The sequence below is a fragment of the Trachemys scripta genome, chromosome 15 (assembly GCF_013100865.1).
Source record: "Trachemys scripta elegans isolate TJP31775 chromosome 15, CAS_Tse_1.0, whole genome shotgun sequence".
In the NCBI taxonomy this organism is placed as follows: domain Eukaryota; kingdom Metazoa; phylum Chordata; order Testudines; family Emydidae; genus Trachemys; species Trachemys scripta.
In genome coordinates, this window is record NC_048312.1 from 5,181,212 (window position 1) to 5,196,738 (window position 15,527).

The window sequence follows — 15,527 nt, forward strand, 5'->3', positions numbered from 1 at the left end:
TATCTTGGGTGCCATACATATATCATTGCAGCCAGATTTTTCATTCTCCCCCCACCTTCCATCTTTTTTTGCTTGCTTGTTAGTTTTCTACTTCTGATGTATATGAGTGAAAAGATTTGGTAGAGATCTCATCCTCCTTGATCAAAGATCTTTCTCTCAACTAACAAAGATCTGAGAAACAAACGGCTAGATGTACGAGCAATGCTGAGATCCACCAGCATTTACTGGCACCAACAATTATATCTTCAATGCACTGGATTAGATTTTTTTTTCACACAGTTACACACAGTATGTTAAGGTTACAGTGGTGGTCTTGAGCAGAAAAGCTTGCCATATTCATAAACCTTGGGTGTTATTTCCCCTTCCAGTATGCTGATGTGTGAGCAACCTCTTTTTGATGCCCTAGCAACAAGAGTTAAATCCTTCTATTCTTTTCAAGCAAAACAAAAGAAAATGGTCTTCTGTGTTCCATCAACCTTTTGAAAGTATTTAATTGAAAATTATGTTTAAAATGTATTGTACGGAATAATTTTAGATTCTGGTAGTGAAGGTAAAGCATTTTCATCTGAAATGAGTCCTGTTGATCATGTGCTATTAAATGCAGCATTCTAACTTGCACCATAGTCCGACTTGAATAGTGTGCAGCCAAAAATGTTCAGGGACTCTCTGATTAGGTCCTGAACTCTGAATCAGAACACATGAGGAATTTAAGATTAGAACTTAAACTCTGAGCCATATTGCATGACAGATAAGAAAGCAATACAGAAATAGGGAACTTCTCAAATGTATATCATCCATATCTGAGAAAACAGTTTACCTGATGCCATTTTGCATATTTGAATGAGCAGCTGGGTGCATGTTACACTGTTCTCATTCAAGTTGCTTGGAAGCACTTCACATTTTTTGTATAATTTATTTCATATTTTAATATATGTACATTAGCAATGTGGGTAAATTGTAAATATACAGTTCTGCATAACTGGATACAGGAATGGTAGAGTGCCTACTAAAATGGGGCATTGGTCCTTGATTGGTCATCATAGAAGTGACTGTAATACAAATAGTAATTTATATATAAATATAAACTTCTGACCAGAGAAGAAGAGGAGCTCTCATTGGTTTTCAGTCACTGTCCTAACAGCAGCAGCGACATGATCATTGTAGCTTTGCTGTTCATAAAAGGTCTCTACTCAATGCTTCCTTCCTATTTCAGATGCAGACTTAGGGCGCTGTCTTGCAGCAGATGGACTTTATCTTTATACAACTAATTCAGTAGGCAGAGGAATAAGCAAATTAGGATCTGGATTACACGGTACTTTACGGTAAGCCACAGTATTGTGATATTTCTGCCTTTGCAGATCTATTATCCTATCTAGATAAATCTTTGTTGTCAGAGGACCTGATATGTATATGAAGCATCTAATATTTTTTTTACTAAATCATTTTTCAGTGATTCAGATTTAGTGATTTGATTTCCCCCCTTCTTATATTGAAAATTACTGCCATTAAATATCTTCCTCGTCTAACATGACCCATATTTTGAGATGTTTTCCTTTATAGAATATTGTAGGCATAAATTTATTCTTCCCTGGGAGCAGTTGATAGTGGCAAGTGGGACAGCCTCTGTACCTAGGGAACGAGACTGTCACTGAGGGACACCGGGAAGCTTCCCTCCACATTGGAATCTCTGATATTCATTGGCCAGATGGAGCAAGGGCAGCTGATTGACCAGCATTCACCAGCTCCCAGGATTTAACCTGAGTCAGGGGCCATGTGGAGGCCATGTGGAGCTCTTTTGACTCTGTTCCACCTTGAGCTAGGCATGGGAATCTGGCCTGACTGGTACGGCGAGACTAGCCAGTAATCCGTTTGGGGGGTCAGGAAGGAATTTTTTCTCCCATGATCCAATTGGCAGAGGACCAAGGAATTTTTCACCTTTCCTCACAGCATCTTTAAGCCACAGTAGGCTGAGTAAGAATACGCTTAGTGCCTAAATGAGGTACTTAGTTGAGTTATGAATTCATTGCAACTTACAGCCCTTCTCCAGTGCAGTTGAAAGGATAAAATTAATGGTTCCCAGAGGTAAAAAATCTGGGATTTTGTTGGTGGCCTTGGGCTCATGGGAGAGGGTGAGTCCCTCGTGGGTCAAGATCCTGTTCCTTCTGTAACCTCCATCCCCCTCATGGAGGGGTGGGTGGTTGGACTCGGAACGAGCTGAGCCCAGAGGAGAGCTTACCCCAAGTTAGTGTTTGGATGGTGCGGTTTACAGGGCTCCTACATTGGAACCAATGAAATGCCTGGTATAGGAGAGTATTGATGATGGATGGGTAGTACCACTTTCTTGTGTTTTAAGTTTAATAAAAGCCGCGGCCTGCTGCTTAAAATCCATCCATCTCATTTCACCACCATGTCCGCATCAAACCTTGGTAAAGTTAGGAATTTATATCACCTATGTTACAAATTTCAGCCCTGTGCAATTCACAATACAAATTATTAGCACCAAGATTGTTCTATCTCTTCATTCTTTCCTTGCTTATGATTCTTGAATCTTCAGAGTCTTCACATGCTGAAAACCAGTGTTACTATGTTAAATAGGTACATGGATTTGTAGCTAGGTTCAAACAAAGCTCAAGAAATGTTTTAAAAGGTGCAGCATATTTAAAGGTTGTAATGTCCTGCTTTTTCCCCAGAGGCTTTGTATACTGTCGTAACGAGGAGTTGGAGACTGGATGGGTTGCTTTTGGCAATGGCAAACTTCTTCATCGGCCTGTCTCTTTTGATAATAAGCCTCACTCCCTTTTCCAGGTCATTGACCAGAATACCCTTCAGGTAAAAAAACCACCAAAACCCTCATGCCTTTATTTCATAATCATAATATAGTAAGGAAATGTTCTTAAATTGTCAAAAATAATAATAATACTGATGTACTTTCAGCAAAATTTCTAATTCAAATTTCATTAGTTCTCTTGTGCTGGGAGTTTGCTTTTTCCCTCCATGAAACATCTTCTGCAGATTCTCACTGGTAGAGTTGCATGTCATGCCTCACAAACCATCTTACAAGTTACAGTGTTTGTGCGCACACATCACAAATTAATAGTATTTTAAAACAAAGCAAACTGATATTTATCTTTAAACCAAATAGATTTAGAGCCTACCTATCCCCGATGCCTCCATTTTTCTTAACTACAAGAATAGTTGGCACCTTCACTTCTCGCTATAATTGTGCTTTCAGACGAGCAACTATCCCTCCTGACAATGTTTTTCCATTGTGGTTTAAAGAAGTTTCACTGAAGAATAAGGAGTAAGGCTGTTTGTCTGTTTCCAGCCATATACAATATGTTTCCTCAAATTAAGTGTTTGGATTCCTCATTAAATGAGTTTCCTTCCAGAATTTTGAGCAGACATTTCAGTGAAGTAGAATAAAGTAGAGAACTATATTAATATTTACATTTTGCTAATGGTACTATGTACATTTTTCAGCAATTTGAAACCATGATCTTTTGTCTATTTTTAGATGGATAACTGTGTCTTGCTAGCATGGAATTTGTTAGTACGTAATACATCTATTTGGCAAACTGTATTCTCCCTCAAATCATAGCAAATTATAACTAGATAAGTAAGCCTAATGAGCCTTGCTCTAGAATAACTAAAAACACGCACTTTTTAAATTAATAGTCTGAAGAACAGCTTCAAAATGTGAACTGGACTCTCCTTCTTTCTTGCTTTCCTACTGATCTCTAGGTATGTCACATACTCCCCATGCCAGTAAATCACTTCCCAGTTGGCAGTACTATGACCACAGTACATCTTTCTTCAGATGGTACCTATTTCTACTGGATCTGGTCTCCTGCAAGCCTGAATGAAAAAACACCAAAGGGACACTCTGTCTTTATGGATATTTTTGAACTTATAGTAAGTGTATTTTCAATTAAATTAGCAATTTGTTTGTTTATTTGTAGCAGACTTAGTTTAGTGACATGAATAACACTTCTTAAAATAGTAACATTTAATAAAGTTACTGGACATGTTAATTGTTCATTTGAACGCTAGTACATAACTTCAGGAATACAGTCAAAACAAAGGACATTCCAATATTGCAGTCTTGCTTATAACATGTGGTGTTAGTGTGAAATATATTCTAGCATCATTATTACTCTAAGTGCCATGTACTAAGTGGAGACTGCTTACTCTGTATTATTGTTTTAAAACGCAATAAGATCATTTTAATAGAAGTTGTCTATATAAGGCTAAAAAAGTGCACTTTATCAGTCAAGTCTACATTTTGTACTGATTTTTTTAAATTATTTATTTACATTTTGGATCTATACATGACAACGGTTTGGATTCCTTTCCTCTCAACAGCTCCTATACATCCTTGGTTGATACTCCTGAGGTGCAGAAGAAATGTTAAAAATGTAACACTCCGGTTTAAAGCTTGCACATAATTGCTGATATTTATTTAAATGGCACAATCTCCAGCAGTTTAAACAACTTCAGTTCTATAGAAGCTGAAACCACATCAATTTATTAACTTTTTTGGCATTGGTACAACCCTTAGTATTGTCAGTACCAATAGATTTGTGCAGTGGTATATTGGAAACAGTATAAATGGTAGAATTGATGAGCAAAAATCAGAAAGGTAGGACTGAAAGGCACCTCAGTAGGTCATCTAGTCCAGTCCCCTGCACTTAGGCAGGACTTAGAATTATCTAGATATGATACAGCTGTGGGCGACAGTGCAGGTTCTGACTCCGTAACTTGCGGCAGACTCCCAGTGTACTGACCCCCTGAACTACTATTCTCCAATTTGCATGGAATCTTGGGAATGAGTTGAGGACTTAAAAATAAATCTAATTTGGCAAACATATAAAGGGGAAGGGTCTTCCTGTTCTTAAGGTAAGAGATTCTCCAATTCATTTCCTTTGTATATTACTAGAAAAAATGAGTTTCAGTTTCCGAATGACCTCCAGTTGGTCCCTCCAGAATGTGAGCACTCTGGGCGGGTGGTTCTGGCCTTGGCGCTCTGTTAGGAACGTCTTGTGCAGGGGAAGCACTTTAGAAAAAGCTTTCACTCATTCCTGCAGAGAACTCAGCCACTGTCTGACTTTTTGTGGAGTTATTAGTTAAAATACTCAATTTATTAAATGTCTGATCTACACTAAATATTTTTAGCAGCATAGCTATGTTGATTAGGGGTGTGCTTTTTAAAAAAAAAATGACAGAGCTGTATCTGTGCTTATGCTAATGTAACTTATATCTGTTCTCTGAATACCAGTATATTAGTATAACTATACTGGTAAAATCTTCTTGGGTTAGACACGGCCTAGAACTTTCCCAGAACTGCATTATGTAGGGAAAATCTTCCATCCAGTTTTTCAGCTAATGTGTGACTTAGACTTTTACAAAACTTACTCAGAAAATAAAAATAATTTTTAGTATATTATATTTGTTATAGTTAAAAAATCATCTATAATACTGGGTTTTGTATAATGTTAACTTCAACTTTATTTCTGGAAATTTATTTATGGCAACTGGACTATTACTGCTGTATTTTCCAAAGTAAGAAATGTCTAAAGATGATTAGTCATATATGATATGATTTTGGCCATGATATAATAATCTGTATTTCTAGGTATTTCAATCATACCAATCACCCTGGTATCAGACTTCCTTGCATACATCTGGATCTGGTTTTTGCTTCTCTTCTCATTTTGCGAGCACGGAGGAATAAAATCCTCAATATCTTAGGGACTTAAATATCTAAAGATCTTTTTTTTTTTCCATTTGCATAGGTAGAAAATGATATATGTATAGCAAATCCTCTACAGGAGCGCATTATACTAATGAGAAAAGAGGGAGAATCTGCAAAGAGTATAAATGAGATGCTTCTGAGTAGGCTTTCAAGGTACAGAGCTTCCCCATCAGCAACACTGGCTGCTTTAACTGGCTCTACAATTTCCAATACATTGAAAGAGGACCAAGCAGGTCAGAAGAGTTCTCTTCTCCTTTACTATAATTTTTCACTTTTGTTTGGAGTGATGCATATTTACAAAATTATTTCTCTAACTGTAGAATTTGAAAATCCTACATACCTGTACATATAGTGTCTTTAAATTTAGGCTCTTTAAACTGCCATCAATATACATTACTGTTACGAATTTCTTAGAATTTATTAAAATTCTTTAAAGTTGTGTGAATTTCTTGTAAAGATGATTGCTTTTGGAATACTTCATGCAAATACATACTTCAGTGCAAGTGCTTAACATTCAAAGTTCTAATAGCAAAATAACAGTTCATATTCATGTAAAATACACTGCTGCAAGGAAAAAAATTGATCGTGCAAAAACTGTAGCTGTCGTAAACACCGCGCCCTTTTGTTGCTAGTTTACGGCTCAATTGTGCCACCCTTACTCTGATTGATAGTCCCATTGAAAGCTATAGGACTATTTCAAGAGTTACTCCTGGAGGAATCCTGCACTACTGCATGTTCGCATAATTAACGAGCTGTGCATATTAATTTTTTGTACAGAAAAAAGCTTCTGCCAAAATGTTGCTGCAGTTCTGTCTTTTGCTTACCAGAGGGTACTGTGGCAATAGAACACAGCAGCAGCTCCCAGCTAGTGAGGGAAGAGAAAGAGCCTGCCTTCTTTGCAGCGCCTGTCAGGCCAGGCCAGGTCAGGAGACAGGGGCTATGGGAAGACAGACACTGGGGGAGGACAGACGGGCCCGGGGCTGAATGGGAGTGGAGGCACAGGGCCTTGGCGGGAGGGAGGTGCTGGGCTACATAGGGACAGGAGGTGGCTGAGTGGGGGCACAGAGACACATGGAGAGGGAGTGCAGAGGTAAATAGGGACGGGAGTGGCTGGATGGGGGTACAGAGACCCATGGGGACAGGGGAGGTGGTACAGGGGAGATGGTACAGGGATACATAGGGACAGGGGAGTGGCTGGGTGGGGGCACAGAGACGCATGGGGACAGGGGGAGGGGTGCAGGACCACATGGGGATGGGGGGAGTGGGTGTCTGAGTGGGGGTGGAGGGACACATGGGAGTGCAGGAACACAGGAACAGGAGCAGATGTGTCTGACTGAATGGGAGAGGCTAGGTGTCAGCCAGGGTCTGCATGGGGTATGCTCCCTAACAATACATCCCCGCCCCTCCTCCACAAAAACCTCTTCCATACTTTCCCCACCCAGACCCAACAACCCTCCAAGTTCACACCCAGGCTCCTTCCCAGCAATTTACTTCCATCTCCCTCAGCTCCTCCATTACCCCTGACTTTCCCAAGCCTTTGCACTGCTTCTGAGGGGTGCTGGAAATATGGTTCTGTATTGTAGTTTAAATGAATTACTCAGAGTTCTGTATTAATATGCCTAGTAAGGAATCTATTTGTCAAAAAACATTTACTGAATCTTTTTTGTTGTCTGTATTGTTACAGACAAACTTGCTGACCGGTATTTTGAAATAAATGACCAAAAATAATTGAAACTGGTGTGATTCCATTGTGTTATTTTGACAAGTAAAATATGCAGAATTTTGAAATATTGTGTGCAGAATTTTTTAATTTTTGTTGCAAATTTTTTGGTGCAGAATCCCCCCAGGAGTAAAGAGTAAGGTATCACTCAGTATTTGTCACTGGCATAAAATATTAAGAATACGATCTTCTCAGTAGACGTAGGAATTGTAGAAAAGTAGGGTAAAAATCAAATTAATTTGTAGTGCAGATTGATCTCGAATTATTTTTACAGGCCATCTGGATCCCTCTGTCTCAATGTTATTATAAACTCCTTTAATTGGACTAAAAAGAAAAATTCATCAGCCATAACTTATAGAGCTTTCCTAGATTTTGGTGAAACTTATTTCACTGAAGATCTCATAATACTTTGATTTTAGTCAGGTAGCTCCTCTCTTCTATTTAATTCTACATTTCCAAAAGATCCATAGGAAAACTGAATGTCCAAGAATAAAACTAATGGCTAGACTATGGGACTGGTGTGTCAGACAAAACTGACTTGATTACCCTCCCAGAAAATTAATTTTATTGTCAACTCCATAATTAAGTGATTATTTGTTGTTGTTTTTTGTCCTTAAAGGACCAAGATATCATCTTTGATATGGGGATGGGGAGATACAGCCTGTGAAGGGATTTGAGGAGTAGCAGAAGGTGGTTGGAGTGGCAACCAAGAGGAATTTAGCAGATGTATTCTGAATTGATTTGAGGAGGATCATATGATTTTCATGGAGACCAAAGATGACATTGGAGTAGTCATGTGTAAGATTATCAGGATTTAGGCCAGAATTTTGGTAGGGGGTATAGAAAGGAAAGTTTAGATTCTGGAGATAATGTAAAAAGAAAGCTGACAGGATTTCATGATAGATTTGATCTGGGGAGAAAATGAAGGAAGAGTAAAAATAACCCCAGGATTGTGAGCCTGTGTCGGGAGGGAGGGGATGGGAGTAATGGAATTGCCAATGAGATGAAGATAGGAGGAAAATGAGAGGCTAGATGCATAAGTGATTTCATAAGGATTCTAAAATGTCGTTAGTAGTACATTGAGGCAATACTTAGAGGCCTTAAAAATCTTCCAAGAAATCCAAAGGATCTTTTCCTTCAGAAGATGTTTCATAGTTAGGCTATAAATAAAGGCTTACAGGGAACCATTGACAAGCATAACAATATCATGGAGAATTATTTTCTTCTGGCATTATTAATCCTTACTATGAATAGGATACTTCAGAAAATCCTAAATCAATTTCCAGTAAGTGTCCCAAGCTCTCAAAATGAACTTTAACATTTCTGTTGGCAGTAGAAATTGTTAATCATATTCTTAGTTTTTTATGCCAGTGACTGTGTGTGTTGTGAAATTTCATTATACGTGTGTAGACTCGTATTGAGGTGAGGGATACTCCAGTGGTGATACACCATATTGTTTGGGACCTCAATAAACAAGTGGTCCAATTCCCATTCAAAGCACTCATCGAGTACTCTTTTTCACACTGGAGCACTGTTGGAATTGCTTTTTGGGCACTATTCTGCAGTACCTCTTCATTATTGATGAAATAGCAAATATGTGTGACATAGTTATTGGTATTCTGATTAATTGTTTATATATTACAGTATTACTGTTCTTTATGACCTTATTGAAACTACTATATTAGTTTCACTTTATTCAAACACCCTGTCTAAACTATTGTACTGATCACTTTCTTTGCATTCTGAGGATTTTTTTAAAGTTCCTTTTCAGGACAAACTTTCTACGTGTATGTCTTGAATAGTTCTCTTCCTTTTTTCAAATATGCATTAAACAACCTGGAACCCTGGGTTTACTGACTAATGGTGAGATTACTGTATGCATATGGATTTTAAAAATCTCGTGGATCCAGTTACATGTTGTTATAAGTTCCTCAGTTAAGAAAATGCTCGCTCTCTAACCAGTGGAATGTACATTTACACCACTGCAAATATTTTCCTAATGTTTTTGCACGTCCCCTTTAGATTGTGACAGGGAGTGGAAAGAGGTATAATGGAGATCTTGTAAAAGCTGTATGTTGCCTAGTAGTGAATAGGAGTGCTTCAGAAAATAAAATATGGGTTCCTCTTGAACAGTATTCAGAGCAATGTTGATCAGCTTTGGCTGGAACTCCACCCTCACCTTCTTGGCTGGAAGTTAGATCACCATGCTTTACTGGATATGGGACCAGGGTAGGGGGATTTCAAGGGATTTAAAAAGTGGTAGTGAATGCCTCTTGTCTTAAAACTTCCTTGGGTTTTAAAATGTTGCTCATGATATTTTACCATCTTAGACATCCCTAGGACAGATTTTTGTTTGCTTCTCTGTATATTATACCTTCTATTAGCTTTTAGGTTTCTATTTTTTTTCCGATGTTGTTTGTTGTTGTTGTCATCATCGTCATTATGGAAACTAGGGCTTATTATTTTTATTCATATTTAAAGATTGTTTTATTCAAATTATATTTTAAAATGCCACTGAAACCATGCATGCCCTCTGAGGAATTATCTCCTAATGAGTGGAGGGGATCTTTAGAGTCCACTGGCCAGCCCCACAAGTAACTTCCAAAGCCTGCAAAAATGTTAGATTTATCAGTATTTCTGATGGATTTATTTAAACTCCAAAACAGATTATATTTAGGACTTCTATCTTGTTTGCTCTCCATATCTTACTAATTGTTTAGAGAAATAATTGTTTGATTCATTGCTTTATTTAACATTTCAGCTGCTAACACTAGTTGTGGGCTACCACTAAAAATGTTACGAAAGACTCCAATGTACACATGTGGAACATATTTGGTCATGTTGGTCCCACCTCCAGGTGGGTCAGGCAGCTCTGCGACACGATCACTGTTTGGTGGGACAAGTGGTTTGTCATCTTTGAAAAGTAAGTTCTTTTTTTTGTTATCCTTACAGCAGATTTCAGAGACTCTCTTCTTTATCATATTTTAAACGTTTGAGAAATTAATTGGAGAATTTTTTTTTGAAGTTCTTGCTTCTAGCTTGGTATACAATATTTCTGATGGGCAGTTCACAAGCCGAGCGGATCTCATTGATGCCGCAGGAAGTTCACTTGGACGTGGTGCTCTAATACCAGGACTTGGTAAGAAATACATTTATTTTTAGGGACATTCAGTATTGGAGATAGTAATCTCTATTTTCTAAATTATTTCTTTCAATTTCCAGTAACTTCCACTTTTTTTTGGTAAAAATTAAATAAAATTACAACTTAGAAGATGTGATGTGAAAATTCTAAAGGAAAGCTTTTTTCCTGGTTTCTTATGCTTTGGTTTGGAAGTTTTGAAGGTGCACTCTGTCTTCTAGAGAGTGAGAAGAGGTATTGACCTTAGGTGGAGAGAACTTGGAAGGTTTTTTAATATCTGTTGTATTACAGACTCTTAAAAGAAAGACAGTGTTTAGAAGATTTGAACTTTCCTATCTTCACTTTAAAAAATAAATGTATTAACCAGGAAGATGTTCTGCTTATATTTTCTTATTTCCCTGTGACTTTGGTTTTCACGACTTCACTTGCATTTGCATTCTGGACTTGGATTGCTTCTGCCAGCTCAATAGTCAGAATAATACAAAATAGAATAGGAATAAATTGTTAAACACCGGCTAAGCTAGATAGCTGGCGAGGGATAGCTCAGTGGGGTTTGAGCTTTGGCCTGCTAAACCCAGGGTTGTGAGTTCAATCCTTGAGGGGGCCATTTAGGGATTTGGGGCAAAAATCTGTCAGGGACAATACTTGATCCTGATGTGAAGGCAGGGGACTGGACTCAGTGACCTTCCAAGGTCCCTTCCAGTTCTATGTGATAAGTATATCTCCATATAATAGATACCAACAGGTTTTAAACAATGCTTAATTAAAATGTTAACTAGGATCTGTATAGGACTCGCGTTGACAAGGATCAAAGGTATAATTTTTTTAAATGTTCGTTAAAACACTTTGGCCAACATGTTTTGAAACTCTAGCGCAGACAGGGCTAGGAGTATGTTAACATGTTAATCAATCAAGCTGAAGGTTCACCTCAATCCGCTTAACGTCTGTCACAATACAACTAGTCCAGTCTACCCTTGAGTTTTGAAATGTGCTTAAATATCTTCTATCCTAGTCTAGACAAGCCTACAGAAGAATTTTCTGCAATCTCATGCAGTGGGGATACTGCCAAGTTCATACTTTTCCTCTCTCTCCTTTATATAATTTCTAAAGATCCAGCTATGACGCTCTCTTGTTTTTTCGATGTATTGTGCCCACTTGTAAACTCCTCAAGCCAGAGGTCTGTTTGCCCACCACTCTTCACCAGTTGCACAGCACCATACATGCCACCAGCTCTAAATAACCTGCAAAGTAGTAACAGCAAGGCTATTAAATTAAAAACAAATGCAATTGTGAATAGAGAGAGCTAAAATATTTGAAACTGCTTTATCTATTTTTCTTGAACAGCAGCATAAGCAGGGATAAAAATTTTGAGGTCCATGGTAACTTTTAAAAAAAATTGAATGACATAACATTTCCCCCCTCCCCCCCATGTCCATCACTAAGTACGGTAATTTTGTCAAGTGTCTGTGGTGCAACATGGTGGTGTCGACCCCTGAGCATAAGATGCTAGCCCCAGCATTTCAGCCAGTTGACTAATTGGTAGCAGGCAATTTGAGTGATAAGGACACAGGAATACGAAATATAGCACTTAAGGCATTTATTTGTTGGTGCATGAGGGGTTTGCACTAACCACATTAGGAAATTTTGCTTTAAAAGATCGTTATTCTTAACCCATATCTTTATGCAGCTTGATGTGTCACATAATGTAATTGAATTAGCTTTAGAAAACACATTAAATCCACATCTGATATAGCAATGTTTGAATTGCTTTCCAAGAAAAAAATTCCAATAGAAAATACTATCATCAGAGAACTTTTTAATAAATAAAAACTATTTTGATTTTTTCTGTATATTCTCTCTTCAGGTGCATGTTATGATACTATGAATAACATGATATGGACGTGCTCTAATGACTATATTGATCAATGGTGTAATCCTGGAAACCAAGCATTCCATTATGTCTGTCAGAGACTGGGAGTTAGTCATATCATCACAGAGCCTAGAGGTGAGCATATAGTCAGCACTTTGTATAAGTGTAAGTAATATATGAGATTAACGTAGTCTAAACTCACATAAAGCACTGAACATACTTTCTTCAGAAAGCCACAAGATTAGTTACAGCATATTACAAAATTACTTGATCTTTATTGAAGATAAGAAAAAAGCTTTTTTGTGCATGTTTATTAGTTTTCTGACTTCTGCTTTTAACACTTCTAAAAACTTGAACAGAAATCTCTTACCTTTAATGCAGACGATAGCTCTGAAGTGCTGCAGAATTTCAGTGATGCTAATGATGGTTTCATCACATATTTTAAAAAGGAATGTAAACTTGATATATGCACCTCTGTGTTCATAGAGAAAAGTATGTCCATTTATTTTTTTCTTTCAGGAGATGCTATAACCACAAATGAGGTTATCAACCAGTTACTTCACCATGTTGGTGCCATGTGCATACACCAACTAAATCTGCTTGCAGCCAGTAACAATCTCCCAATAACAAATTTTTTGGGTAAACAACATCCAATTGAAGCACACCATCTCAGCAGTATTTGCGACATCATGGAGAAAGCTATGGTGAATGGAGATACTTGCATTATACGCTGCATCCTTGTTGTCTTTCAGGTATAAACAAATCTTAAATATATTTTAAAATAAAGTCTGGAAAGGAGACTTTAAGAATGCAGATCAACAAGTAAGCCTTTTTTTAAATGAATCATGACTTTGTATTGAGTAGAGAAGAGCTAATGGGCATTAACCTAGAGATAACTTCTTATTTTGCATTTCTAGAATGTGTTATAGTCTAAAATTAGACCCCTATGAGTTCTTATCTATGTTTTACAAATTGGATAAGATCCAGAGAGGTTAAGTTATTTGCTCAAGGACAAGGGTGGTTTGTCTAGTTTTTGTTAAGGCACTGATCACAGACTCAGTAGATCTGGATTAAATTCCTGATTACCACCAACTTTGAGCAACCTTGGAGAAATTATTTAGAGTGTTGGCCATAAAAATCTTTAAAGTTGGCCTAACTCTGCTTCCATTTGAGCTACTATGTTATAAGGGCTTTCCTGTATGAAGCCTTTTCTTGAGTAGAGAAGAAATTTGTTTTTTAATATTGCTGTATTTTCTAACTATCGTTTTTGTAGGTGGTTTTTAAATTTTTCTTCAGCCCCCAAACTGAGAGAAACAGAGACATTGTTAGAAGGTCTGGCCTTTTACTTTGGCAGTTATTGATGGCACCAAAGAGCCAGATTTGCCCTGAAATTCAGAAGGAGGTCTGTCTAGCAATCAGGTAAATACCAATGTTACTTTGTCAAAACAAAGTGAAACTAAGATCTTAATGATAGTTATGAAAAATCATAACCTGACTGTAGTTTCTTAGTTTACTGTTGTTTCTTAGTTCACCAAGCCATTTAAGTTAAAAATACAGCTAATCTGAACTTTATTATAAGAATCCAGGATTTTGTGTGTAAACTATGCCTGTGGCAAATTTTAGATAAATATGATCAGATCTTGCAAATTTAGTTGGTTTGGAGGGGAAGAAAAATGCAGGATGTTATATTAAGTGGCGATGGTGATGCAGTATGCAATAACTACATTATGCCTACTTTAAATTGCTCCTGCAGTTCCTATTGGCTACACTTTTTCTTTTAACCTAACCAGGAGTATGGTGTTAAATAGCTGTCATGTTTCACCCAAGAGTTGTCTGCATTTCAGTGACGGGTGCAGTGTGTTTGTGTGTGTGGTTTATATATGCTCTGAGGTGAAAGAATCTGTGTAAATGATGGTGGTTAGAGCAATGTTTCAGAAAGCAGATTTGAGACTTTTTTGGGAGGGTGACCAGGGGTGTGGAGACAAGTGGAGTGAGTGGGGTTTGGGGATGCTAGAGGTTGAGGATGATTTTGGAAAAGTGTGAAATGGGTTGCAAGGATGTCCAGGTGGCTTGGGGTGGCGGGAGACTTGTGTTTAGGGATGAGGAACATGTGTTGTATAGACGTCCTGGGATGGGGTGAGCCCAATGTCTTTGTGTTGCGGCATCAGCACCTAACAGTAATATCCAAGCAGATGCTTCAGCTCCCCAGCACACTGGGCACTAGTGCTGAAGGAGAAGTGTCACGGAGCCTGAACGGCACTGCGGTCTCATTTGAGCTACAAGCGGTGAAACTTTTCTGTGGTTTGTCATGACAGCAGAGTGACCAAGTTGAGGACAATAAAGTGGAAAAAATGCAATTGTGTATCAAGAGAATCCAAAAATGTGCAAAGAATGTTGTCTCAGGTGTCTTAATCACAGATTGTAAATCTGCTTTCAAGTGGGAAATCTTCCAAAGCTTGAGAACAAAATCTTCCAAAGATCAACCTGTGTGCCTTTCTTATAAACCACTAAGTTACAAAATGTATACAGCCATTTAAATGTACTAGAGAATAGGAGTACCTCTTTGGTTTGAAGGCCGTCTTTTCAGGTTTTATATATGCTGCTGACTGTTTACACAGCGGATATTCATAGAACAGTTAAGTAGTTGTTACAGTATTTGACTAGATTCATTGTTTTTGGTCAGCAAATACATTAAAGCATTGTAGCTTATGTAAGCAAAGGAGCAGATCAGTAAAGATCAGGAAGGATTTCTTCTTATTGTAGTAATAATAAATTCCAAGTTAACTTTGAGGTTCATATTTTCTGACTTAAATTTTGAATTAAATAAATTGTGTTGTAAAGTACTATGAAATGTAGGCTCTCCAGGTGGTGAGGGCTATTCTAAGGCTACATTTCAAAGAGACTTGACTGTGATCAGTCTTGGAGTCAGTGACTGAGTTGGGAAAAAACTGCAGAAATCTTGGCTCTAGTTCACTCTTGTAAAATGAACAGTAGACCACACACTTATGTTTGGTATGAGATAAATTTAATAAGGTAAAACATGTCC

The 15,527-nt window shown here is 37.7% G+C and overlaps 1 protein-coding gene across 1 annotated transcript in view; it reads left to right on the forward strand.

Moving 5' to 3' along the window:
• Positions 1-15,527, forward strand: part of HECTD4 (HECT domain E3 ubiquitin protein ligase 4) — a 112,262-nt gene that overhangs the window by 27,566 nt on the left and 69,169 nt on the right. The window contains exons 5-13 of the mRNA XM_034791435.1: positions 1,214-1,322; positions 2,691-2,829; positions 3,742-3,912; positions 5,793-5,985; positions 10,234-10,395; positions 10,498-10,611; positions 12,476-12,616; positions 13,001-13,233; positions 13,755-13,900. Coding sequence (XP_034647326.1) covers positions 1,214-1,322; positions 2,691-2,829; positions 3,742-3,912; positions 5,793-5,985; positions 10,234-10,395; positions 10,498-10,611; positions 12,476-12,616; positions 13,001-13,233; positions 13,755-13,900 — 1,408 coding nt within the window. The remainder of the gene's footprint in view (positions 1-1,213; positions 1,323-2,690; positions 2,830-3,741; positions 3,913-5,792; positions 5,986-10,233; positions 10,396-10,497; positions 10,612-12,475; positions 12,617-13,000; positions 13,234-13,754; positions 13,901-15,527) is intronic.